We start from the raw sequence: 26,839 nt of genomic DNA, 5'->3' as shown, positions 1-26,839 counted from the left end.
AGAATGGGGGTAGAAACCAAACTGGATGCTCACAGGGAGGAAATGGAGCAGATGAGGGTGGCATCTGGGCAGGAGATGCAAGTGATGGGAGAGATCAGAAGAGGAGTGAGTGAGGAGGTCGGAGGAGTGCGCGAGGAGGTGAGGCACTGTAAGGAGCACATGGAGAAGGAGGTGAGAAAGGGGACTGTAAAGTTACAAGGGGGCATAGAGGTCCTGACGCAGGAGGTGGAGCAGCTGACGGTGGGACAGACGGAGTTAGTGGAGCAGGTTCAAAGGAACACTGCGGTATTAGGAGGTTTAAAAGCGACACAGAGAGAACTAAAAGATGACTTGGTAGCGACGAAGAGGGAATGTCAGATGGTACGTGAGGGACTGACAACGAGGCTGGACGAGGTGATAGAGGGAATGGAGACGAAGGACCGGCAGGTGAGGACGCACCTGGAAACGGTCAAGGTAGCCTTGGAGGACGAGCTTGAGGAGACGTACCGGGGAATAAAAGAGGTGAAGCAGAAATTAGAAGAAGTGGAAGAAGGGGTGAGCGAAATTAAGAAGCGACGGAGAGAGGATAAGAAAGAGATAAAAGAGGAGATAAAAGAATTGGTCCAAAGTCTGTGTTTGGATCGTGATGATGTGCTCATTAACCGGATGAGGGATTTGCAGGTGATGGAGGAGAAGCAAAGAGGAAGAGGACCCGGTGTAAGTGGTGACCAATATGGTCGTGCGTATGATGCGCCAGGGGATTTAAGAAGCTTGGGGGTCGAGATAGACCCGGGTGTTCGTGAGAGGCCGTGGGTGAAGTGTGCGACAGGTCTGGTGTGCGAAAAAGGAGGTGTGCGAGAAAGTCCGACTCTGGGGTGTGTGAGGAAAAAGTGCGTGCCAAGGAGTGAGGGTGCTGGCGAGAGTGAGTCGGTCGTAGCGCGTGTGCGAGGGAGCACATGGAAGCGCGGTGTGGTAAGTGTTACAGAGGGTGTAACGGGAGAGTGTGCGCGAGAAAGGTGTGTGACGGACAGGTGCATGAGGAAAGAGTGCGCTGTCAAGAGTAAGGGTGAGTGCGTTGTCAAGAGTGGTGGTGAGAGTAGTGAGAGTGACAAGGAGAGTGAGTTGGTTGTGACAGGTGAGCGAGGATGTACACCTGGGATGGAAGGATGCACACCTGGAATGGTAGAGCGTGAGTGGGAATGCACGCTGGAATTGGTTGTGAGGCACGTGGTTGGGTGTGCGAATGAGAGCACACCTGTGATTGTCACAGAGGAGGTGACTGAGGAGGGGGTGCGAAGAGGTGTGTTGGTGAGGTGTGCTACCAACGAATGTGTGCCAAAGTGTTCGGTGGTCAGGTGTGTGACCAAGGCTGTGAGTGGAATGAGAGTACCGAGGTGTGTAAGGAAAGGTACGAGGAGCATGGGAACGGCTGGATGTGTGAGCAAGGAACGGGCTGCGGGGTGTAAGCATGCAGGTGAAGCATCGACGTTAGACGGGGTAGAGTTTAGAACGACTTATAGCCGAATCGGGCCCTCGGTGCGTGCCGGGCCTCGCGTGGAACGGCCGCGTCCAGGCTCCACGAGGTGGAGCGGGCAGCTGGATGGGAAGGGTCGTCATGGCGACCACGTTTTGTTGAGACGTGCCGGCAGGTCGAGATCGGGACATTGGATGGCGCCACGCCGAGGTGGTGCGTGGGATCTCGGCCCGGGTAAGCCCCCGTCCCTGCCCCGAATGCCGGACGCATCCAGCCGCTGGCACAGAACAACCCGCATTCATGGCTTGGCTTTACGAAGCCGGGCTTTGGACAGGAATTGGCGCACCGAGAGGTATTAGTGAGTAGACTGGGTGATGAGGTTAGTGTTTTGGACCCAAAATTGGAGAAAAACAAAATTTGATGATTGGCAAGGGATTGGCAGTAGTGATTGGCAGATGATGGGTAGTGATTGGCAAATTTTTGATTTGTTGAAATTTGATGTGCAAAATTGGTAGTGAGAGACCCCCGATGTGGTGGGATGGCATCCCTGCCACCCTTCCCATGTGTGGGGGCAAAGTAGCAATAGCTTATGGGGTTGATGGCAGTGGAAACTAGCCCGGGTGGGTTAGGTTATTAGTAGGGATCTAGAAGAGATTGACATTAGGTAACGTTAAGTTTAGTTAGTGACTGATACCTGTAGTGGGGACGCAGGTAGATTAGTGTGGATGATAATGACGAGGGAGCGCAATAGTTTAAAGGGACGACTGGGAAGCGCAAGTTTCAGAAGGGAGTAGTTAGCTGAGATGATGCCGTGTGTGTGAGAATTGAACAGGTGTGATTGCACAGGTGTGCAACTGGACAGGTGTGTGGAGCAGTGTGTGAGTAATGAGTGTTGTGGATCAGCGCGAATGCGCTTGGGGAGAGAAGGGTGCAGGTGGCACCAGGTGTGAGAGCACAGGTGTGCCAGTACAGGTGTGTGGAGAGAGTTGGAGTAAGTGGTACGGAGTGGTGTGCATGGTGCGAAGGTGTGGATGGGGGAAGAGTGGACCCCTATCACGGATACCCGGGGCGGGTAGTGTAAGTGTTAGGTAGAGGGTACAGGTAAATTGTGGTTGGATATTGGCATTTGTGGTGCGGTTGCAGAATGGTGTTGTGAATGGGTGCATTAGTGTTGTGGAAATGGCTGGGCGTGTAGCCTGTTAGTGTGTGTAGTTGGTTGGGCACTCCACCACTGTGAGGATGTCGGCCAGGTGAGGCCGCAGGTGGGCTCTGGGAGCCGGTAGTTGTGAGTGGGTGCCTGAGGATCCCGGGTGTGGATCGGGCAGCCCAGTGCCAGGGAGGGCACCGAGTGGGGAGAGCGCCAGAGGGCCTTCCCCAGGTAGTTAGGTTAGGGTAAGGAGCAGGTAAGCTCGGAGGCAACCGCAGTGGTGGAGGTGTGCAGGTGGGTAGACCCGCTGGGAGAGGTACACGCCACAGCCCAGAAATTGTGCGAGGGCACCGGGAGATGAATCGGGGGAGTGAGACCCCAAATTGAAAAGCACCACAGTTGGCCAATGGGAATTGGTTTTTAGAACCCATAGTGTAAGAGGGCCAATGGTTTGGCCGGAGAAAGACCCCGGGTAGTGTAAAGTTGTTAAAGTCATTTAGGAAATAGTTAGGATTGATGAACCTGTCGCACCATACGCAGCCACTTACCTGTGGTGATGATGATGACTCCACACCTGTGTTTTCTTTGTTTTGTTGCAGGAAATGAAATTGCTGTGTGGATTGTGAGACGCATCACGACGTGGATGAGACATTGGGGTGATTCCATCTCTCCCTCCCTAGGAGGGACTGATGATGAATTGGTAATGGCAAATTATGATGTTGAGTTGGAGATGGCAAATTATGATGTTGAGTTGAAAATGGCAAATTTGATTGGTTAGGAGGGAGAGAAGACGAATTTGGTATATGGGAGGAACGGGGAAGACAGTAGGGATGTTTGTTGATTTGTAAAGTAGATGTTTATGGGTAGTGTTGTGTTTTGTGGATACAGTAAGGGGTAAGGGAGGGGCCATGTAGGTTACCTGGTGGGGGGGGGGGGGAGCGTACGGTAGGAACGTACCTGTCTCACCTGGTTCCCATGTGCCCCCAGTGTACATTACCTTGCATTGCGTGCACTTTTGCGCCCTTACCACCTTACTCACTTGTCTGCTTCTTTTGTCTCCCACCTCCGAGGATCTGGCTTTGGGGTAGAGAGAGAGGAGAGAGAGGTGCTGGCTTCGCAGTTGTGGGCCTGCACTTTCGCTGCTTGCTGCTTGGATCGATACACCATATGGACCGCAATGTTTGTGGCCACCCACAATGGACCGCAGTTCTTTTGCGGCCAAGCACCACCCATGGATGGACCTATGGGTCAACGTGGCACCTATGCCATACAAGGTGAACCACTAACAGTTGGCCCCCTGACGGCCACAATAAAGAAATGGACGCGGTTGGCGCCTTTCTTTATTTTTCTAAGGAAGTAAGAACACCAAGTGCACCACACGAAGGCAAGACCAGCGGCAGAACATCGGCCGGCTGCGACACCACACAATGATTTATAGACACTTTATTGGTGCACCGGATGGTGCTCACTGTGTGATGGGGTGGTGCTTGATGCTTGGAAGGGGTGCTCTGCACATTATTAAAGGCCGTAGGCCACAGAGCACTCGTGGGTTGGTGTATCGATGCTAGCATGCGTGCTCTCTCTATGCATAACATCTGCATGTGTTCCTCCAAAAACAGGTCCTGGATCGTAGTGTAAATATCAGCGTAGTCTTGTGTAAATAATGCTCCCTACCGGCTGTATGTTTAGTTTGAGGATTCTTTCCGGATTCGGTTATCCTGTGGGTGTGTTTCTGTGAGGAGAAGGGTGCAACGTCGCAGGGGGACATATTTACTCATTTGTGAATATCTGTAAAACTGTCGCACTCAGGGTAGAGTTAATAGTAGAGGGAACTACATTGCGTGCCACACTAAAGTAGGTAAAAATTTATCGGGTCGGGACGCCCCGAGGGTAGAGAAGGGTGCAATGTTGCGAATATGGAATTTGGCCTCCATATCCGCTTGTAAATATTCCCCTATTTCCCCAATACTCCCCAACTATCCCCAATCCCCCATTCCCTAGTCCCATTGCCGGTAAATAACACTCTGTATAACCGACCTTCCCCTTTTTCCCCCATTAAATGTCGTGCCCAGGTCCACCGCATCACACGTAGACAACTTTCGGACATCTTGCTAGTTATTCTTAGTCTATGTCAGTTAAGGACTCGTTTCCATTAATTATGACTCTTCGTTGCACCAGAATGTGATTATATGGCACCAGTAGTGAGTTTAGGACCTTTCCCATACCTCCTTCCATCTTCTTCCCCAAACAACAACAACAACAACAACTACAGCTACAACAACAACTACAACCACGGCGCGCGGGGGGAGTGTGCGTCCTCCCACCAGCTCGGTTAGCCGCCATGACCATGCGCTCCACGGGGTTACCACGAAGGGGCTGGCTGTCAGCTCCTCGTCAAGGGCGGAGCCTGGTAAACCCCCCGCACGCACCCAATGAGAAGCAACGTGCCGATTCCACGAGGCGGAGCTAACGAGCCGAGGGCGTGTCACTCCCCGCCGGATATACGAAGCGACTCACCGGATGTGAGGTCAGATGCGCCCCCAGCTTGAAGAAGAGCAAGTCACTACCTCGAGCGCTGTGAGACCTCCCGCATCTCTGGACCGGACCGAGTCGATTCTGTCCCTGAGCCCAGGTGCACCTGGAGCCATCGATCCTGCCTTTCCTAGCCATCAATCCCCGTGTGAGTCAGCCTTTTGTCCCGTTTATCTGTCGTCTGTTGGGGTTAATATAAGATTGTGTCTAAGTGCTTGTCTTTCTATGCTGTACCTCTCGTCCCTGTAATCTGACCTTCCGAACGAATATAATCTCCTCCGGAGGTCTTGAGAACCATATCCATGGTGTCGTGTCATTTTAATCCCAGCCGTGTGTCTTTTCCTTCATTGACCTAGCGTAGCGCGATTAGTCAACGTTCGGGTATAATCGGGTAACTTGTGCAGACGTGGTCATACCAAACCGCTCGGTAAATAACATCTAAGCCACGTCTGTAACAATACATTACAGGAAAAGTAAGTCATATGCCAGCAAGCAAATCTTGCCTAAAATCAAAGCAAGAATCAATCCCCAAATGTTGTTTGAACGTTTAACGCTACTGCAGGTAATTTTATCATCATGGTGGATCAGGAAAACATTTTAAATTTAAATGACTTTTGATTTTCATCTTTCACAATAATTACAAGCCTTGCTTCCGAAGAGAAACTAGAACGGCACTCTTCGACGTCACGACGTCGACCGATATGCCTCCGCCCACATTATTACATCATTACAACACTTGTACCAAGTTTGATTTAAATCCATTCAGCTCTTCTCAAGTTATTACATTTCCACCTGACATGACCTCTGACCTTTGACCTCTTCACCACAAAATTTAATCAGTTAATGTTTACTTCATTATACATACCTGTACCAAGTTTTAATTTAAATCCCTTCAGCTGTTCAAAAGTTATCACATTTTTACCTGACATGACCTCTGACCTTTGGCCTTTGACCTTGTGACCCCAAAATCTAATCATTTCATCTTTACATCATCATACATATCTGTACCAAGTTTGAATAAGTTCCCTTCAGCCGTTTTCAAGTTATAGACCTATTACAGACTTTTACCTTTGACCTCTTGACCCCAAAATCTAATCAGTTAATCTTTACATCATGATACATACCTGTACACACAAGTATTAAGACTTCCTGTGATCTAGTCATGAACAAAGCTGAGCTGAGCATGTACAGATTACAGTAGATCTGAGAATGAATGATCAATATTAAAGTAGTTCTGCATACGGGCTCAGATTCTCAATGACGCACACAAACTTACAATAGCATTCCTGTCCCTTCAGGAACAAGCGATGCCAATACCAACTATCACTCCATCCTCAGTAGGACAAAGCAGTGCAAATGCAATGGACAAGTCATGATTTTGTCTTGGAATGAAGAAGTAGATATGACAGAAGAAACATTTTTCATTCTGGAAATGCCGAACAACCAATTTACTATCCTAAAGAGTTGCATATTTTTCAATGTACAATAATCATTATGTACCACGGCATGCCATATGAAGACAAGCGTCGGTGCTGCCGAAACTGTTACTGAGCTTAATCCTGGTCCAGTCACCACTGCGACTCAAGGAGTCAGGGCAGGAATATGGAAATCGTCCCGTGGTGCCGGCGATAGCTCGTCTACTCTTTGCAAAGGACACCGTGGGATCTTCAACTTCCACCAACTAATACCGGCAGATGTAATACCGGCAACTAATACCGGCAACTAATACCCAATTTAACGTCTATCCGAGGGACGACACACACATTCATGAATCACCCTGCCCTTGAAATACCGGGATGGCAATTTTTATCTGGGTCAACATTTGAACAAAAGGCTAGACAGCTTGGAGGTGAATATGCACAAAACTAGGCCTTCCTGCCAGCCCCAATTTACATTGTGGCCTAAAAGGACCTTTACCGGTGCTACATTTCGTGCAACTCCAGTGATGTGGTGTCATTGCTGAATACAGCAGAATGTAACCAGAGCAGAGAGTGTTTAAAGTTATTTACTTCAATTCCAACATATGTAATGTATGCTTAGTGCTTACTGCTTTAAAAAATGAAAATACTGCAGTAATAGTCTTCCATGTGTTACGTGGTCCTCCCGGTAACTACCTGGTCTCGGTGACCCCCGGACCGTGGGAGGCACCCTGCCAGAAAGATATATGATTTATACGCTTTCGTAACGCAATCAATATGAATTCCAGAAACCCCACACCAAGGATCCAGAGTAATCAATAATATATTCCCCCAAGGAATCAACAATCAACAACCATCAACAATCCACAATCAACAATCAATCACTAATATGATTAACATGGCCATCTTATATACGTGTGTCCCCTTTCCCCACTCCCGACCCCTTGGGTACTCACGGCCCCTTTGGTCTCTGTCCCTCACAATGTCTCTGGGCCCCTCCTGACCAAGATTATGGTCGGCTTCTCCGCACACGGGCGGTTGAACGAACCCCTGGCTGACGTGCTCCCAAACGTGCACGTCACGTACCGGGAACAACGGTTGCAGCGCGCACCTGCTTGCCAAGCAACGCGGGCAAAGCAACGCGCGGCTTGTCCAGCACGCAAGGCCCAAGGTGCGACCCGTACGCGTCCTTGTAGACGGTGAGGCGAATTGTGTAGGACGCTGGGTTCCGTGCACGAACCCACGGCAACTTGACGTGTCAAGGGGTAATTCCTTTCGCCAGATGGGTTTCCCAACGCAGCGTCAGACGCTGCTCGATATCGATACCCTCGCCTCGGAGCTCGGCGAGGAAGAAGAAGATCGTCGCTTCTCCAGGACCTCGTGTCTTTTTCCTTCCGTTTCCGGTCTCCTTTTTCCCAGAAGGGCTCCTGACCCTTTAATCACAACAACCTTTAATCGACTACACATTGATAAGCAAAGACCTGAATAGTAATTCACATGAATTCGTAACACTCCCCCCCTTCAAGAAAGAAAGTTTGAACCCTGCGAAAACTTTCTTTGCCGGCCAACTTGGATAAACAAACCAGATAACTCACACCCCCAAATCATCAGTTCCCCCCGGGCACCATTATCACTTAAAAATAAAGCAACAAAATTTCACCAAAACCCCTAGATTAATTCACTCTGGACCAAGCGTCAACCACTTCTAGTTTCTCTTGAATGACGGTTAAGAGGTGGTGACCAAAGCCCCAAAGTTAAACCTCTCGATAGCACTTTTTCGGGAGGCCCAGCTGAGTATTCCCTACATGGACGCCTTAAGGAATGTGGAGTTCACGGTTAGTCCGGGGAGGAAAGTTCATTACATGGATGCCTTTAAGAACGTGGAGTTCACGGTTAGTCCGTGCAGGAAAGTTCACTACCTGGATGCCTTTAAGAACGTGGCGTTCACGGTTAGTCCGTGTAGGAGCCCCGGCTCGGCGGCTCCCCCGTATCTAGTGCTTCAACTTCTCCAGACTCCCAACAGTTACGGTGGGACCCCTTGTCCCAGCCGTTACTTGACTGGCGGTCTCCTTCTCGGCCAGTGCTCTGACATTCATTCTTTCGGGAGGTGCCGTAACTCTGGGAGCCTCCATTGTAATATCGGCTGCTGCCAACCCCAAAACTACCGCCACGTTGTCCTCTTCTGTAGACCTCTCGACGTCTACGAAATGCCTTCCCTACTGTTATGGTCCGACCCTCCAAATCCTTACCATTCCAATTCTTCTCTGCCTCTCTGGCGTCTCTTGTGCTTGCAAACGTGACAAAGCCGAACCCTCTTGACCGTTGCGTTTCCCTGTCTTTTACCACCCGCACTTCCACCAGCGGCCCATATCTGTTGAAGACAGAGGTCAGAACTTCTTCCTCTGTGTTGAAGTTCAATCCCCCTACAAATAACTTGGAACTTTTGTCGCCATCCCGAGCGGGGGTGGTGTTATTTCCCCTGCGGGGCCTCTTTACCCACCATCGGGTTACCATAAATTTGCCCCCCGGCCAAATCATTCCCGATAATCACAGATACTCCCTCTACAGGAAGCGTGGCTTGTAAACCGACGGTGACCGGTCCTGACACCAAATCGGATTCCAAATGGATGACATGAAGTGGGGCACTAACACAGCCACCGATCCCTTGTAACCGAACACTATCACCAGTTGCGGTACTCTTTGACAATGGCAAAATGCCTTCAAGCATTAAGGATTGATGGGCTCCAGTGTCCCTCAAAACCCTAACCGGTCTTGAGTTAGTCAAGTCTCCCTTGAGTGAGACCAACCCCTCATAAATAAATGGTTGGTAACTCTTCTGTGGGCGATTTCTTACGCTTGCCATCGCATTCGGAGTGGTAATAGTCGGACTCCGCTCTGGGTTTTCCCTTTTCATGAGGTAACAACTGGACATCAAGTGTCCAGGTTTCTTGCAAAAAGCGCAAGTAGGCCCGGAGGAAAAACTCGTGGTCTGCCTCGGGCCCCCCGAAAAATAAGTTTGTCTTGGGCCCGTAGCCCCCTGATTTCGAACAGTTCGGGTATCAGCGTTGTCCCCATAATCATCTCGAGGCCGCCGCCATGTATTGTCGTTCTCCGCACCTGCTGTTCCACACCTCCCCTGCGGAGATCTAGGCGCGGAGTTAGGTTCGTGGACCCCTATCCGGTGTGTTAAGGCATAATCATCTGCCATGGTGGCTGCGTCCCACAACTTTGGTACTTTCTTTTCCTGCAGGTACACTTTGATGTCCTCGTGGACACACTGTTGAAATTCCTCCACCAGCATCAGGTCACGCAATGCTTCGAAGTCGTTCCCGACTCCTTTTGACTCACACCACCGATCAAACATATTTTCTTTCACTCTAGCAAACTCCACATGGGTCTCACTCTCCCTCTTCCTGGCATTCCTGAATTTTTGCCGGTAAGCTTCCGGAACCAACTCATAGGCTTTGAGGATGTGCTTCTTCAATACCTCATAATCTGCACATTGGTCCATTGGTAGTGCCGAATAAATCTCTTGAGCTTTACCCACTAGCACACTTTGCACTAGTATGGTCCAGGCCTCCTGCGGCCAGTTTAACTGTCGAGCCACTTTCTCAAAGTGTGGAAAAAATTGAGTGACTTCCTTTTCACTGAAGGGTGGAACCAGCCTCACATGTCTGCCCACCTCCCAGGTGTTCTGGCTAGGTGTCGACCCCGTCAGCATGGGTGGTACTTCTCCCCGTTCTCTCATTAAATCCAGCTCCTTGAATTTAATCTCTTGCTGAAGCGCCAGATCACGTTCCTTCAACTCCCTTTCGGCTTTTCTCTCCTCTGCTTCGAGTTCCCTGGCAGCTCTCCTCTCCTCTGCTTTTCTCCCTTCTAACCTTTCCTGGAGTTCTCGTTCCACTCTCCTTTCCTCTGCTTGTTTCTCTTCTCTCCTCTCTTCTGCTTTCCTTTCTTCTTCTGCTCTTTCCTTTTCTGCTTTCCTTTCTTCTTCTGCTAACCTTTCCTGGAGTTCTCGTTCCACTCTCCTTTCCTCTGCTTGTTTCTCTTCTCTCCTCTCTTCTGCTTTCCTTTCTTCTTCTTTTACCCTTTCCTGGAGTTCTCGTTCCACTCTCCTTTCCTCTGCTTGTTTCTCTTCTCTCCTCTCTTCTGCTTTCCTTTCCTCTTCTTTGATCCGTTCCTGGCTCCGTAATTGCAACTCCAGTTTCCGGAGCTCAACGTCTTCTGGTTCTTCGGGTAGCCACTGCCAGGCTAACTCGTCCCATGTTCCTAATCCCACCATAGACTGTATCAGCGTGGTCTGCAACTCTGCCTTCCTCACATTAGTTCGGACCTCCAAGTTAAAATGTTTGGCCAATTTCAAGAGGTCCGCTTTTAGTAACGCTCGGAACTGTGCCTCACTAGGTGTTACCGCAAAGTTCTGTGCCACAAACGCCATGGTGACTACTGGTAACACCTGTTAACCTTCACCCCAGAAATTTCCAACAAAGAAAAGCAACAGTATTACTATTATTGCTATTGTTATTTATTTTATTTTATTTTGTTATTGTTGTTGTTGTTTTGTCGACAGAGCAAAACAATTTTAGGAACGTTGGAAAAGTTCCCACTCTTGGGAATTCTTTCCCGGACTAAAATGTAGAAAATTTTACAGATCCTGGACGTAGACCCAATTGCGAATCCGCAAATTATAATTTGGACGAGCCCCCAATTCTGTTACGTGGTCCTCCCGGTAACTACCTGGTCTCGGTGACCCCCGGACCGTGGGAGGCACCCCGCCAGAAAGATATATGATTTATACGCTTTCGTAACGCAATCAATATGAATTCTAGTCAATAAGAAACCCCACACCAAGGATCCAGAGTAATCAATAATATATTCCCCCAAGGAATCAACAATCAACAACCATCAACAATCCACAATCAACAATCAATCACTAATATGATTAAGATGGCCATCTTATATATGTGTGTCCCCTTTCCCCACTCCTGACCCCTTGGGTACTCACGACCCCTTTGGTCTCTGTCCCTCACAATGTCTCTGGGCCCCTTCTGACCAAGATGATAGTCGGCTTCTCCGCACACGGGCGGTTGAACGAACCCCTGGCTGACGTGCTCCCAAACGTGCACGTCACGTACCGGGAACAACGGTTGCAGCGCGCACCTGCTTGCCAAGCAACGCGGGCAAAGCAACGCGCGGCTTGTCCAGCGCGCAAGGCCCAAGGTGCGACCCGTACGCGTCCTTGTAGACGGTGAGGCGAACTGTGTAGGACGCTGGGTTCCGTGCACGAACCCACGGCAACTTGATGTGTCAAGGGGTAATTCCTTTCGCCAGATGGGTTTCCCAACGCAGCGTCAGACGCTGCTCGATATCGATACCCTCGCCGAGCTAGAAGATCGTCGCTTCTCCAGGACCTCGTGTCTTTTTCCTTCCGTTTCCGGTCTCCTTTTTCCCAGAAGGGCTCCTGACCCTTTAATCACAACAACCTTTAATCGACTACACATTGATAAGCAAAGACCTGAATAGTAATTCACATGAATTCGTAACACATGGTATACGATAGAAATATAATACGACAATGGGAAGAGCAAGCAAATAAATGCAGACGACAGAGTTAAGAAATCAAGTTAAAACTCAGTAAAATAAACTTGAGGTTAACAAGCAAAATGGGAAAAGGAAAAGGAAGGGGTTGCAGAATCACGGGTACAAGCGCCGGGAGACAGACAGGACTTCCATAACCATGTGAGGGACAACCAAGAGTTCCACACAACCACGGGTCTACGCGAGACGAATGATTCCACACAACCATGGGTCTACGCGAGACGAAGGGTTCCACACAACCACGGGTTCCACACAACCACGGGTCGACGCGAGACAAATGGTTCCACACAACCATGGGTCCACACGAGATGAAGGGTTCCACACAACCACGGGTCTACGCGAGACGAATGGTTCCACACAACCACGGGTCCACACGAGACGAAGGGTTACACACAACCATGGGTCTACGCGAGACAAATGGTTCCACACAACCATGTGTTCCACACAACCACGGGTCTACGCGAGACGAATGGTCCCACACAACCACGAGTCTACGCGAGACTAATCGTTCCACACAACCACGGGTCGACGCGAGACGAAGGGTTCCACACAACCACGGGTTCCACACGAGACGAAGGGTTCCACACAACCACGGGTTCCACACGAGACGAAGGGTTCCACACGAGACGAAGGGTTCCACACGAGACGAAGGGTTCCACACGAGACGAAGGGTTCCACACGACCACGGGTCCACACGAGACGAAGGGTTCCACACGACCACGGGTCCACACGAGACGAAGGGTTCCACACGACCACGGGTCCACACGAGACGAAGGGTTCCACACGACCACGGGTCCACACGAGACGAAGGGTTCCACACGACCACGGGTCCACACGAGACGAAGGGTTCCACACGACCACGGGTCCACACGAGACGAAGGGTTCCACACGACCACGGGTCCACACGAGACGAAGGGTTCCACACGACCACGGGTCCACACGAGACGAAGGGTTCCACACGAGACGAAGGGTTCCACACGAGACGAAGGGTTCCACACGAGACGAAGGGCTCCACACAACGACGGGTCCACGCGAGACGAAGGGTTCCACGCGAGACGAAGGGCTCCACGCGAGACGACGGTTCCACGCGAGACGAAGGGTTCCACGCGAGACGAAGGGTTCCACGCGAGACGAAGGGTTCCACGCGAGACGAAGGGTTCCACGCGAGACGAAGGGTTCCACGCGAGACGAAGGGTTCCACGCGAGACGAAGGGTTCCACGCGAGACGAAGGGTTCCACGCGAGACGAAGGGTTCCACGCGAGACGAAGGGTTCCACGCGAGACGAAGGGTTCCACGCGAGACGAAGGGTTCCACGCGAGACGAAGGGTTCCACGCGAGACGAAGGGTTCCACGCGAGACGAAGGGTTCCACGCGAGACGAAGGGTTCCACGCGAGACGAAGGGTTCCACGCGAGACGAAGGGTTCCACGCGAGACGAAGGGTTCCACGCGAGACGAAGGGTTCCACGCGAGACGAAGGGTTCCACGCGAGACGAAGGGTTCCACGCGAGACGAAGGGTTCCACGCGAGACGAAGGGTTCCACGCGAGACGAAGGGTTCCACGCGAGACGAAGGGTTCCACGCGAGACGAAGGGTTCCACGCGAGACGAAGGGTTCCACGCGAGACGAAGGGTTCCACGCGAGACGAAGGGTTCCACGCGAGACGAAGGGTTCCACGCGAGACGAAGGGTTCCACGCGAGACGAAGGGTTCCACGCGAGACGAAGGGTTCCACGCGAGACGAAGGGTTCCACGCGAGACGAAGGGTTCCACGCGAGACGAAGGGTTCCACGCGAGACGAAGGGTTCCACGCGAGACGAAGGGTTCCACGCGAGACGAAGGGTTCCACGCGAGACGAAGGGTTCCACGCGAGACGAAGGGTTCCACGCGAGACGAAGGGTTCCACGCGAGACGAAGGGTTCCACGCGAGACGAAGGGTTCCACGCGAGACGAAGGGTTCCACGCGAGACGAAGGGTTCCACGCGAGACGAAGGGTTCCACGCGAGACGAAGGGTTCCACGCGAGACGAAGGGTTCCACGCGAGACGAAGGGTTCCACGCGAGACGAAGGGTTCCACGCGAGACGAAGGGTTCCACGCGAGACGAAGGGTTCCACGCGAGACGAAGGGTTCCACGCGAGACGAAGGGTTCCACGCGAGACGAAGGGTTCCACGCGAGACGAAGGGTTCCACGCGAGACGAAGGGTTCCACGCGAGACGAAGGGTTCCACGCGAGACGAAGGGTTCCACGCGAGACGAAGGGTTCCACGCGAGACGAAGGGTTCCACGCGAGACGAAGGGTTCCACGCGAGACGAAGGGTTCCACGCGAGACGAAGGGTTCCACGCGAGACGAAGGGTTCCACGCGAGACGAAGGGTTCCACGCGAGACGAAGGGTTCCACGCGAGACGAAGGGTTCCACGCGAGACGAAGGGTTCCACGCGAGACGAAGGGTTCCACGCGAGACGAAGGGTTCCACGCGAGACGAAGGGTTCCACGCGAGACGAAGGGTTCCACGCGAGACGAAGGGTTCCACGCGAGACGAAGGGTTCCACGCGAGACGAAGGGTTCCACGCGAGACGAAGGGTTCCACGCGAGACGAAGGGTTCCACGCGAGACGAAGGGTTCCACGCGAGACGAAGGGTTCCACGCGAGACGAAGGGTTCCACGCGAGACGAAGGGTTCCACGCGAGACGAAGGGTTCCACGCGAGACGAAGGGTTCCACGCGAGACGAAGGGTTCCACGCGAGACGAAGGGTTCCACGCGAGACGAAGGGTTCCACGCGAGACGAAGGGTTCCACGCGAGACGAAGGGTTCCACGCGAGACGAAGGGTTCCACGCGAGACGAAGGGTTCCACGCGAGACGAAGGGTTCCACGCGAGACGAAGGGTTCCACGCGAGACGAAGGGTTCCACGCGAGACGAAGGGTTCCACGCGAGACGAAGGGTTCCACGCGAGACGAAGGGTTCCACGCGAGACGAAGGGTTCCACGCGAGACGAAGGGTTCCACGCGAGACGAAGGGTTCCACGCGAGACGAAGGGTTCCACGCGAGACGAAGGGTTCCACGCGAGACGAAGGGTTCCACGCGAGACGAAGGGTTCCACGCGAGACGAAGGGTTCCACGCGAGACGAAGGGTTCCACGCGAGACGAAGGGTTCCACGCGAGACGAAGGGTTCCACGCGAGACGAAGGGTTCCACGCGAGACGAAGGGTTCCACGCGAGACGAAGGGTTCCACGCGAGACGAAGGGTTCCACGCGAGACGAAGGGTTCCACGCGAGACGAAGGGTTCCACGCGAGACGAAGGGTTCCACGCGAGACGAAGGGTTCCACGCGAGACGAAGGGTTCCACGCGAGACGAAGGGTTCCACGCGAGACGAAGGGTTCCACGCGAGACGAAGGGTTCCACGCGAGACGAAGGGTTCCACGCGAGACGAAGGGTTCCACGCGAGACGAAGGGTTCCACGCGAGACGAAGGGTTCCACGCGAGACGAAGGGTTCCACGCGAGACGAAGGGTTCCACGCGAGACGAAGGGTTCCACGCGAGACGAAGGGTTCCACGCGAGACGAAGGGTTCCACGCGAGACGAAGGGTTCCACGCGAGACGAAGGGTTCCACGCGAGACGAAGGGTTCCACGCGAGACGAAGGGTTCCACGCGAGACGAAGGGTTCCACGCGAGACGAAGGGTTCCACGCGAGACGAAGGGTTCCACGCGAGACGAAGGGTTCCACGCGAGACGAAGGGTTCCACGCGAGACGAAGGGTTCCACGCGAGACGAAGGGTTCCACGCGAGACGAAGGGTTCCACGCGAGACGAAGGGTTCCACGCGAGACGAAGGGTTCCACGCGAGACGAAGGGTTCCACGCGAGACGAAGGGTTCCACGCGAGACGAAGGGTTCCACGCGAGACGAAGGGTTCCACGCGAGACGAAGGGTTCCACGCGAGACGAAGGGTTCCACGCGAGACGAAGGGTTCCACGCGAGACGAAGGGTTCCACGCGAGACGAAGGGTTCCACGCGAGACGAAGGGTTCCACGCGAGACGAAGGGTTCCACGCGAGACGAAGGGTTCCACGCGAGACGAAGGGTTCCACGCGAGACGAAGGGTTCCACGCGAATCGAAGGGTTCCACGCGAGACGAAGGGTTCCACGCGAGACGAAGGGTTCCACACGACAGGTTCCACACAACGACGGGTCCATGCGAGACGAATGGTTCCACACGACAGGTTCCACACAACGACGGGTCCATGCGAGACGAATGGTTCCACACAACCACGGGTCCACACGAGACGAAGGGTTCCACACGAGACTAAGGGTTCCACACGAGACTAAGGGTTCCACACGAGACTAAGGGTTCCACACGAGACTAAGGGTTCCACACGAGACTAAGGGTTCCACACGAGACTAAGGGTTCCACACAAGACAAAGGGTTCCACACGACAGGTTCCACACAACGACGGGTCCATGCGAGACGAATGGTTCCACACAACCACGGGTCCACACGAGACGAAGGGTTCCACACGAGACGAAGGGTTCCACACGAGACGAAGGGTTCCACACGAGACGTAGGGTTCCACACGAGACGAAGGGTTCCACACGAGACGAAGGGTTCCACACGAGACGAAGGGTTCCACACGAGACGAAGGGTTCCACACGAGACGAAGGGTTCCACACGAGACGAAGGGTTCCACACGAGACGAAGGGTTCCACACGAGACGAAGGGTTCCACACGAGACTAAGGGTTCCACACGAGACTAAGGGTTCCACACGAGACTAAGGGTTCCACACGAGACTAAGGGTTCCACACGAGACTAAGGGTTCCACACGAGACTAAGGGTTCCACACGAGACTAAGGGTTCCACACGAGACTAAGGGTTCCACACGAGACTAAGGGTTCCACACGAGACTAAGGGTTCCACACGAGACTAAGGGTTCCACGCGAGACGAAGGGTTCCACACGACAGGTTCCACACAACGACGGGTCCATGCGAGACGAATGGTTCCACACGACAGGTTCCACACAACGACGGGTCCATGCGAGACGAATGGTTCCACACAACCACGGGTCCACACGAGACGAAGGGTTCCACACGAGACTAAGGGTTCCACACGAGACTAAGGGTTCCACACGAGACTAAGGGTTCCACACGAGACTAAGGGTTCCACACGAGACTAAGGGTTCCACACGAGACTAAGGGTTCCACACAAGACAAAGGGTTCCACACGACAGGTTCCACACAACGACGGGTCCATGCGAGACGAATGGTTCCACACAACCACGGGTCCACACGAGACGAAGGGTTCCACACGAGACGAAGGGTTCCACACGAGACGAAGGGTTCCACACGAGACGTAGGGTTCCACACGAGACGAAGGGTTCCACACGAGACGAAGGGTTCCACACGAGACGAAGGGTTCCACACGAGACGAAGGGTTCCACACGAGACGAAGGGTTCCACACGAGACGAAGGGTTCCACACGAGACGAAGGGTTCCACACGAGACGAAGGGTTCCACACGAGACGAAGGGTTCCACACGAGACTAAGGGTTCCACACGAGACTAAGGGTTCCACACGAGACTAAGGGTTCCACACGAGACTAAGGGTTCCACACGAGACTAAGGGTTCCACACGAGACTAAGGGTTCCACACGAGACTAAGGGTTCCACACGAGACTAAGGGTTCCACACGAGACTAAGGGTTCCACACGAGACTAAGGGTTCCACACGAGACTAAGGGTTCCACACGAGACTAAGGGTTCCACACGAGACTAAGGGTTCCACACGAGACTAAGGGTTCCACACGAGACTAAGGGTTCCACACGAGACTAAGGGTTCCACACAACCACGGGTCCACACGAGACGAAGGGTTGCACACAACCACGGGTCCACACGAGACGAAGGGTTCCACACAACGAAGGGTTCCACACAACGACGGGTCCACGCGAGACGAAGGGTTCCACACAACGACGGGTCCACACGAGACGAAGGGTTCCACACGAGACGAAGGGTTCCACACGAGACGAAGGGTTCCACACGAGACGAAGGGTTCCACACGAGACGAAGGGTTCCACACGAGACGAAGGGTTCCACACGAGACGAAGGGTTCCACACGAGACGAAGGGTTCCACACGAGACGAAGGGTTCCACACGAGACGAAGGGTTCCACACGAGACGAAGGGTTTCACACGAGACGAAGGGTTTCACACGAGACGAAGGGTTTCACACGAGACGAAGGGTTTCACACGAGACGAAGGGTTTCACACGAGACGAAGGGTTTCACACGAGACGAAGGGTTTCACACGAGACGAAGGGTTTCACACGAGACGAAGGGTTTCACACGAGACGAAGGGTTCCACACAACGACGGGTCCACGCGAGACGAAGGGATGCACACAACGACGGGTACATGCGAGATGAAGGGTTCCACACAACGACGGACACATGCGAGACGAAGGGCTCCACACAACGACGGGTACATGCGAGACGAAGGGCTCCACACAACGACGGGTACATGCGAGACGAAGGGTTCCACACAACGACGGGTCCATACGAGCCGAAGAGTTCCACACAACGACGGGTCCATACGAGCCGAAGAGTTCCACACGACGGGTCCACACGAGACGAAGCGAAGGGTTCCACACAACGACGGGTCCACGCGAGACGAAGCGTAGGGTTCCACACAACGACGGGTCCACACGAGACGAAGGGTTCCACACAACAACCACGGGTCCAAATAGATCCCATCCAAGGAATCCTCACAAAGGGCCTTCATGTTATGCTAGCGGCGGGCCCAGTTTCGAGGGAAATTAAATAAAAACAAAACGCAAATCAACATTCAAATCGCCAATCATTGAAACGCCGACGAGAAAGAAATAAAGTTTCTTGAGGCGATGTTCATCAGAAAAACGAGGATCAAATTCAAAGAATCCCAAAAGGCCATTATAACTCGTACCTTGTGGTTGTACGTAACCTCTGCCATTCCGATTTCATCGTCTCCTTTAGGACTGTCCATCACGAAAACCTCCACTCGAAACGTTTCGTCCAATTAACTAAAATGTTTCTATTTTCGAGATCTGTACAGCAGCTAGATCCACATCCGCCCCACATAAATCGCGCCTGCTTCCTGTCCTGTAGCTGTAGCCTGTCGCCTGTCGGTGTAATCGCCTCAGGCACCACGAACGCAAACATTCTTCTTTATATTTATTTTCCAGTTTTCAAATTCATTGTGAGAGTACAAACATGAACTTTAAATTTCCCTTCGATAAATATACGCAAATGACGATTATATCAAAAGAGATAACGCCTGAGCCGCCAACCGCCCGCCATGAACACGACACTGGACTTTAAGCCATAATACATATTAAACGTTTCATAACATACGCTTCATACATCTTAAACATTTAGCATGTCTGTTTGACAAATTAAAAAACTGTTTTATTTTACTTCCCGTCGTTCCTTTAAAATGCTGGCTGACGCAAATGTTTTCCCGGATACGTAAATAAGTTTTTTCTGGTTTTCGTCTCAATATATGTATTGAAGCTTGAAGGGGGCTCCCACGTAATCGGAAGAATGGACGCGACAAAAAGCTGGAATTCGTCCGAGTCTCGTGTGGAACCCATGGTTGTGTGGGACCATTCGTCTCGCGTAGACCCGTGGTTGTGTGGAACCCATGGTTGTGTGGAACCATTTGTCTCGCGTAGACCCATGGTTGTGTGTAACCCTTCATCTCGTGTGGACCCATGGTTGTGTGGAACCATTCGTCTCGCGTAGACCCGTGGTTGTGTGGAACCCTTCATCTCGTGTGGAACCCGTGGTTGTGTGGAACCCTTCGTCTCGCGTCGACCCGTGGTTGTGTGGAACCATTCGTCTCGCGTAGACCCGTGGTTGTGTGGAACCCTTCATCTCGTGTGGAACCCGTGGTTGTGTGGAACCCTTCGTCTCGCGTCGACCCGTGGAACCCTTCGTCACAAAACAACTCGGGTACTCTCTAAAAAGCCCGTTTATCGGGCAGCAATATATATACACACATTATCCCGGAGCGTTTGCCCGGGAAAGGCGAGAGGGGGCGTGGCCGGGCGTCCTGGCCGCGGCCTGGCAAGTCGAGGGCGGGCATGCCCGGGCGTCCCGGCCGAGGCCTGGCAAGTTGAGCGCGGGCCTGCCCGGGCGTCCTGGACGAGCCTGGCATGGTGATCGCTCCGCGTCCTTGGTAGGTGCAAGGCGATTGTGTAAACCCAGCGGTAGCCGCTACACACGTCCCCCCAGAATCGACTTTCACCGGCAGGGTCAATTTGAGGGGGGTCCTGATGACCCGGCCGAAGCGACCCCTGGCGGGTCGTGGGGGGGGGGGGTCCGGTGTGGTGGTGGGCGGTCGAGTGGGGGGCACCGTGGACGGGGGGGGCTTCGCCGCGGCGGAAGGGCCAACCGTGGCGGTTGGTCGATGTCCACGTGCGCCGGCTTGAGGCGGTCCACCGCAATCCAGTCCGACCTGCCGCCGATGTCGATGACGAACGACTTGTCGTCCCGTCGCAGGACCCGGAAGGGCCCGTCGTACGGCGGCCGGAGTGGCCCCCGATGTGCGTCATGACGCACAAAAACGTACTCCGCTGTGCGAAGCGCTGGGGGGACGTAGGACTGGGGGTCACCGTGGTGGGATGTTGGCACGGGGGCAAACCGTCGGGCGGCCTCCTGGAGGTCCGAGCGCTGGTGAGCTGCGGACCAGGGACTGGTAGCGTCGGGCACGAATTCGCCCGGGACGCGTAGCGCCTGGCCGAAGACAAGCTCGGCGGTGGATGCCCGGAGGTCCTCCTTGGGGGCCATGCGGAGGCCCAAAATGACCCACGGCAGCCGGTCGGCCCAACCGCCGTCTTGAAGGCCGGCCATGAGCGCGGCCTTCATGGAGCGGTGGAATCGCTCGCACAACCCGTTGGCTTGGGGGTGGTAGGCCGTAGTACGGTGGAGCTTGACCCCCAGGTTGCGGGCGACCGCGCCCCACAGCTCGGAGGTGAACTGCGGTCCGCGGTCCGACGAGATGTCCACCGGTGCGCCGAAGCGGGCGACCCAGGTGGCGATGAAAGCCTGCGCCACGTCGGCGGTGGTGGTGGAGACGAGGGGAATGGCCTCCGGCCACCTGGTGGTCCTGTCCACCATGGTGAGCAGGTGTGTGAACCCCCGTGATGGGGGAAGGGGGCCCACCAGATCCACGTTGACGTGGTCGAAACGTCGTTCGGGCACAGTGAAAGGTGCCAGCGGGGCCTGGGTGTGTCGGTGGACCTTGGCCTGTTGGCAGGCTGTGCAGGTGCTGGTCCAATCGCGGACGTCCCGTCGAAGGCCGTGCCAGATGAATCGCGCCGACACCAGCTTCTGGGAAGCTTTCCGGCCCGTGTGGGAAAGGCCGTGGAGGGAGGCGAAGATGTGGCGTTGCCAGGTAACGGGCACAATGGGGCGAGGCTGGCCTTGGGAGACGTCGCAGAGCAGGACAGTGTCGGCGAAGGGGATGTCGGCCAGGCGGAGGCCCGTGTCCGCCGCCCGGAGGGTTTGCACCGTGGTGTCGGTGGTTTGGTCCGCCGCCAGAAGCGCGAAGTCCACGCCCAGGTGGACCGCGTTCGCGCTGGCCCGAGAAAGACAGTTGGCCATGGCGTTGTTTTTGCCGGCGACGTGCCGGATGTCCGTGGTAAACTCCAACACGGCGGAGAGGTGGCGCTGTTGGCGGCCCGACCACGGCTCCGTGACCTTGGCCATTGCGTAAACCAATGGCTTGTGGTCGACGAACGCCGTGAAGGGTCGGCCCTCCAGGAGGTGGCGGAAATGGCGAACGGCCAGGTGTAGACCGAGGAGCTCACGGTCAAACGTGCTATATTTGAGCTCGTTCGGCCGGAGCTGCCGGCTGAAAAAAGCGAGTGGCTGCCAAACCCCGTTCACCCATTGCTCATGTACGGCGCCCACCGCGTAGTCGGAGGCATCCGTGGTGAGGGCGATGGGAGCGTTGAGCACCGGGTGAACGAGCAGTGTTGCGTCGGCGAGGGCCCGCTTTGAGCTTTGGAAGGCCGCGTCCATTTCTGCGGACCAGACGATGTCGTGCTTGGCCGGCTTGCCCCGGAGGGCTTCGTAGAGGGGCCGCATGAGTTGAGCAGCACGGGGCACGAAGCGGTGATAGAAATTCACCATTCCCAGGAATTCCTGCAGGGCCTTTATGGAGCGGGGACACGGAAACGTGGTGATGGCCTAGACCTTGGTTGGCAGCAGCATGGCCCCGTTCTTGGTGATGTGGTGGCCCAAAAAATCAACGGCCGTCGTGCCGAAGTGGCATTTGGCCGGGTTGACGATGAGGCCGTGCTCGCTGAGGCGCCCGAACAGTGTTTGGAGGTGGAGGAGGTGCTCGGCCCGGGACGTGCTGGCGACGAGGGTGTCGTCCAGGGAAACGAAGAGGAACGGCAGGTCACGCAGCACGCCGTCCATCAAGCGCTGGAATGCCTGAGCCGCGTTCTTGAGGCCAAACGGCATCCGTAGGAATTCGAATAAGCCGAACGGCGTGATGACGGCCGTTTTAGGGACGTCGGCCGCCCTGACAGGTACCTGGTGATATCCCCGTATGAGATAGATTTTTGAAAAAATGACCCGTCCTGCCAGACGGGCGAAGAAGTCTTGGATGTGTGGGATCAGATACCTGTCGGGGGTGGTAGCGTCGTTAAGGCGGCGGTAGTCGTCACATGGGCGCCAGCCGCCCCCTGGTTTTGGGACGATGTGTAGTGGCGAAGCCCACGCACTATCGGAGCGCCGCACGATGCTGAGGTGTTCCAAAGCGTCGAACTTGGCTTTGGCCACAGCGAGCTTGGCTGGGTCGAGGCGGCGGGCTCTGGCGTAGACCGGCGGGCCCGTGGTTGGTATGTGGTGCTCGATCCCATGTCGTACTGCGACGGCCGAAAACGTCGGCCGCGTGAGGGCCGGGAACTCCGTGAGCAGGCGAGCAAACTCGTTCGCCGCCGGGAGGGCGCATGTCAGCTCGGTCGGAGCGGAGCTGCTCAATGTGCATACCAGGGAGCTGAAGGTCTCGGCGTTGATTAGGCGACGCCGTTGGACGTCCACCAGCAGTCCGTGTGCGCAGAGGAAGTCGGCGCCTAGCAGAGCCATGGGCACGCTGGCGGTTACAAAAGTCCAAGTAAAGCGTTGGCCGCCGAAGCAGAGGGTGACGTTGCACGGGCCAAAGGTGCGGATGGCCGATCCGTTGGCCGCAACCAAGGAGGGGCCGCAAACCGCGGACTGCCTGTCCTGATCGGAGGCGGGTATGACGCTCAGTTGGGCGCCGGTGTCGCACAGGAAGCGCCGTCCGGACGCTTTGTCCGTGATGAAAAGTAAGTTGCCTGTGTGGCCGGCGCTCATGGCTGGTAATGAACGCCGGCCCGGCCGTTTCCCGGCCTGCCGAAGGTGCACGGGGGGTCAGCATGTCCGGGCCTTCTGTCCGAACCTGGCATGATAGTAACACCACGCTTGGTCAGGTGGAGGCCCCGGTCGTCGTGCTGGAGGTGGTCGGCTCGGCGTTGCGGCCGCCAATTGCGTCGGTAGTTCGGTCGTCGACCGTGCCGGGTGCTCGGGCGCCATGGGCGTTGCGTGGACGGCGGTGGGCCCCAGGTCGCTGCTGCAATGCGTTGGCCTGCCGCGGATATCTTGTCGGCTTCCCTGGCGAGGGCACGGGGATCCGTGATCGTCGTGCTCGCCAGGGCGAGGCGTACCGGGCTAGGCTGCTGACGGAGGAACAGCTCCCGGAACAGGCATGCCGGAGAGTGCTCGCCGAGCAGCGAAAGCATGTAGTCCATTCGCTCGGACGGGCGCGTGTCGCCGAGCTCCGGCAGGTCGAGCAGGCGCCGTGCGCGTTCCGCCGATGGGAGGGCGAAAGCGTCGAGGAGGAGCTTTTTAATCGCGCCGTATTTGTCAGTGGCTGGCGGGCTCTCGAGGAGGCTCAGGGCGCGGGCCGCGGTGGCTGAACCGAGCGCTGCTACCACATGGTGGAAGCGGGTGTCGTCGGGCGTGATGCCTCGCAGGGCGAACAAGGAGTCCGCCTGGGCGAACCAAACCGCCGCGTGAGCCTCCCAGAAGGTAGGCAGTTTAAGGGCAACTGCCGTGTCCATGTCGGTAGGTCACCAATGAAGGGGCTGTGCTCCCACGTAATCGGAAGAATGGTTGCGACAAAAAGCTGGAATTCGTCCGAGTTTCTTTATTGTCACAAAACAACTCGAGTACTCTCTAAAAAGCCCGTTTATCGGGCAGCAATATATATACACACATTATCCCGGAGCGTTTGCCCGGGAAAGGCGAGAGGGGGCGTGGCCGGGCGTCCTGGCCACAGCCTGGCAAGTCGAGGGTGGGCATGCCCGGGCATGCCCGGGCGTCCCGGACGCGGCCTGGCAAGTCAAGAGCGGGCGTGCCCGGGCATGCCCGGGCGTCCCGGCCGAGGCCTGGCAAGTTGAGCGCGGGCCTGCCCGGGCGTCCTGGACGGGCCCGGCATGGCGATCGCTCCGCGTCCTTGGTAGGTGCAAGGCGATTGTGTAAACCCAGCGGTAGCCGCTACAGTATATTGTTAAAATATTGATTTGAAAATTAAACCACCTCCTTGAACGATCCATAATTTTCCATCCATCATCATCCATCATCATCTCGGCCGGTGATTCATCAATTGACGTTAAATGGACGACATTAATTGGTGGGCGTTAAACATCCCACCATGTCCTTAGTAAAGAAGTAAGCGAGGAATCGCAGGAATCTTGGCCAAATTACAAATTCCTGCCCTGAATGCTGTGAAAGAAATGGTAAACTACCCAGGACACCCGTGTCAACAAACTGCTTTGGCAGCACCGACATTCCACAAAGAGTACATTGTGGCGGACACGAAAGCCCACTGGCGTGGTGACATCATTCCGCGCACCAAGTGGGCGGCGGCCACGCCCGAGGGGTAGGTGTGGCCTCAGGATATACACCGGGCGCGCAGCCCGGAGCGCGCCATTGCTACAGTGACCTCTTGTCAATAAAGACACTTTTGTTTTAACCGCGTTGTCCGCTTCCTCCTTGGTAGCAAGTCGCGCGCGTAGTACCGCGCTTCAACATAGCACATATCATCTATGCCTCTTCTTCTTTTTTGGGGGTTCTATGTGCTTTCAGAGCCACAAGGCTCCATATACGCCACGCACCAAAACTTGGATTTTCGGTTCTTCTTCTTCTTCTTATAAATATTTTTGAGATTTAATGGCGCTTTCAGAGCCGCAAGGCTCTATATACGCCACGCATCAAAACTTGGATTTTCTCTTCATCTTCTTCTTCTTATAATTATTGTTGAGGTTTTATGGCGCTTTCAGAGCCACAAGGCTCTATATACGCCACGCACCTAAACTTAGACGTCCTAACCAAGAGAGAAGCTATTGGGTTCCCCTAAAACTTTATCGGGCTTTCCCAATCTCCTTTAAAAATCTTAGCACGGCATTACAGAGTCGAGGGTGCTTCTGGTTCAACATGCTTAACATTTCCAGCAGGTCTGCGACTTTGACCCCCATCTCCCTAAATGCCGCCCGCGGAACTACGTAACTTCCGGTTAGTGCACCCTTCGCGACAACAGTCACATGATTGGATACGTTGAAAACAAACCACAAAAGGGCACGTGTTACAGCTTGCTTCCGGTAGTCTCGCCCTCACCGATACTCTGGATAAGACGCTGTCCACCTTCCTCATGGAGTGGGCATTTAACGACTAGTACCCTACTGCAAAGCCGCAATGAGCCAGCGAAGCCAAAGCCTCTTGCCACTATTTTACCCATCACTATGGCATAAGTAGGTCAGGTAGTTGGTAGTGGGTAGGTGTAGTAGGCACTGTCGGGCAAAGGGGGGCATTAAGCTCCAGGGGGAATTAGGCTCCACTACATTGTAAATCTTGAAGGTAAATATAATGCATTTACAATGTAGTGGAGCCTAATGCCCCCGGGAGCTCAATGCCCCCCTTTGCCCTACCTGGTAAGACTTGGTAAAAGAGAAGAGCAGACAGTCCTCCCCAATACCTACATACAATAAATGTCACAAGAAGCTTAAGGAAGTAACTATACGATGTGCGAGCTTCGGGCCTATTTTAAGAAATTTTAACTGGGCTTACCATACGTTTTCACAGTGTGTGTGTAGTCTTCTAACTTCAGTCGCTGTCAGGGCTGGTTCTCTCTGGGCACTGCGGCTTCCTCCACCAGAAGAGGATAGCTTGCAGTAAGATCAGTGCCGACAGATCAAACGATAGCGCCATTTCAACGGCAATGTGTGACTGTCGTTAATCGGACCGAGCTTTCTTTCTTTATGTAAACCGCTTATACCGGTAAGTGCACGACATCATCATAAATCAGACAAACCTACTGAGCATGGGAGCATGGGATTGAAGCCGAATTCAGCTTTTTAGGTCTACCACTAAAGAAGAGAAAAAATTCGAAAATGCCCCAGAGTCGAGACTGTTGTCGCGAAGGATGCACCAACCGGAAGATACATAGTTGCACGGGTGCCTATTGAACTTTTTCGCAATTTTTTTATGCATAATTCCACATCCGCAAGATGGCGACCTCCATGGAGCGATTTGGTGGGTCAAAGCTTCGAATTTCTCAAAGGATCCAGCAAAATCTGGCTTTTCAACATAAGATTGTGAATCAAAAAAAGACGTGTGAAACAAACTCCTATTGAACC

At 54.3% G+C, this 26,839-nt stretch overlaps 1 protein-coding gene across 1 annotated transcript in view; it reads right to left on the bottom strand.

The window, feature by feature from the left end:
* CXXC1 (CXXC finger protein 1) overlaps positions 1–19,301 on the bottom strand; it is an 83,153-nt gene extending 63,852 nt beyond the window's left edge. Inside the window, exon 1 of the mRNA XM_068135226.2 lies at positions 19,096–19,301. Coding sequence (XP_067991327.1) covers positions 19,096–19,155 — 60 coding nt within the window. The 5' untranslated portion in view covers positions 19,156–19,301. The remainder of the gene's footprint in view (positions 1–19,095) is intronic.
* Positions 19,302–26,839: the final 7,538 nt, after the last annotated feature.

The sequence above is a fragment of the Myxine glutinosa genome, chromosome 1 (genome assembly GCF_964187855.1).
Source record: "Myxine glutinosa chromosome 1, kmMyxGlut1.1, whole genome shotgun sequence".
In the NCBI taxonomy this organism is placed as follows: Eukaryota; Metazoa; Chordata; class Myxini; order Myxiniformes; family Myxinidae; genus Myxine; species Myxine glutinosa.
Note: the sequence above shows the minus strand (reverse complement) of the source record. Positions and strands in the feature narration are given on the sequence as shown.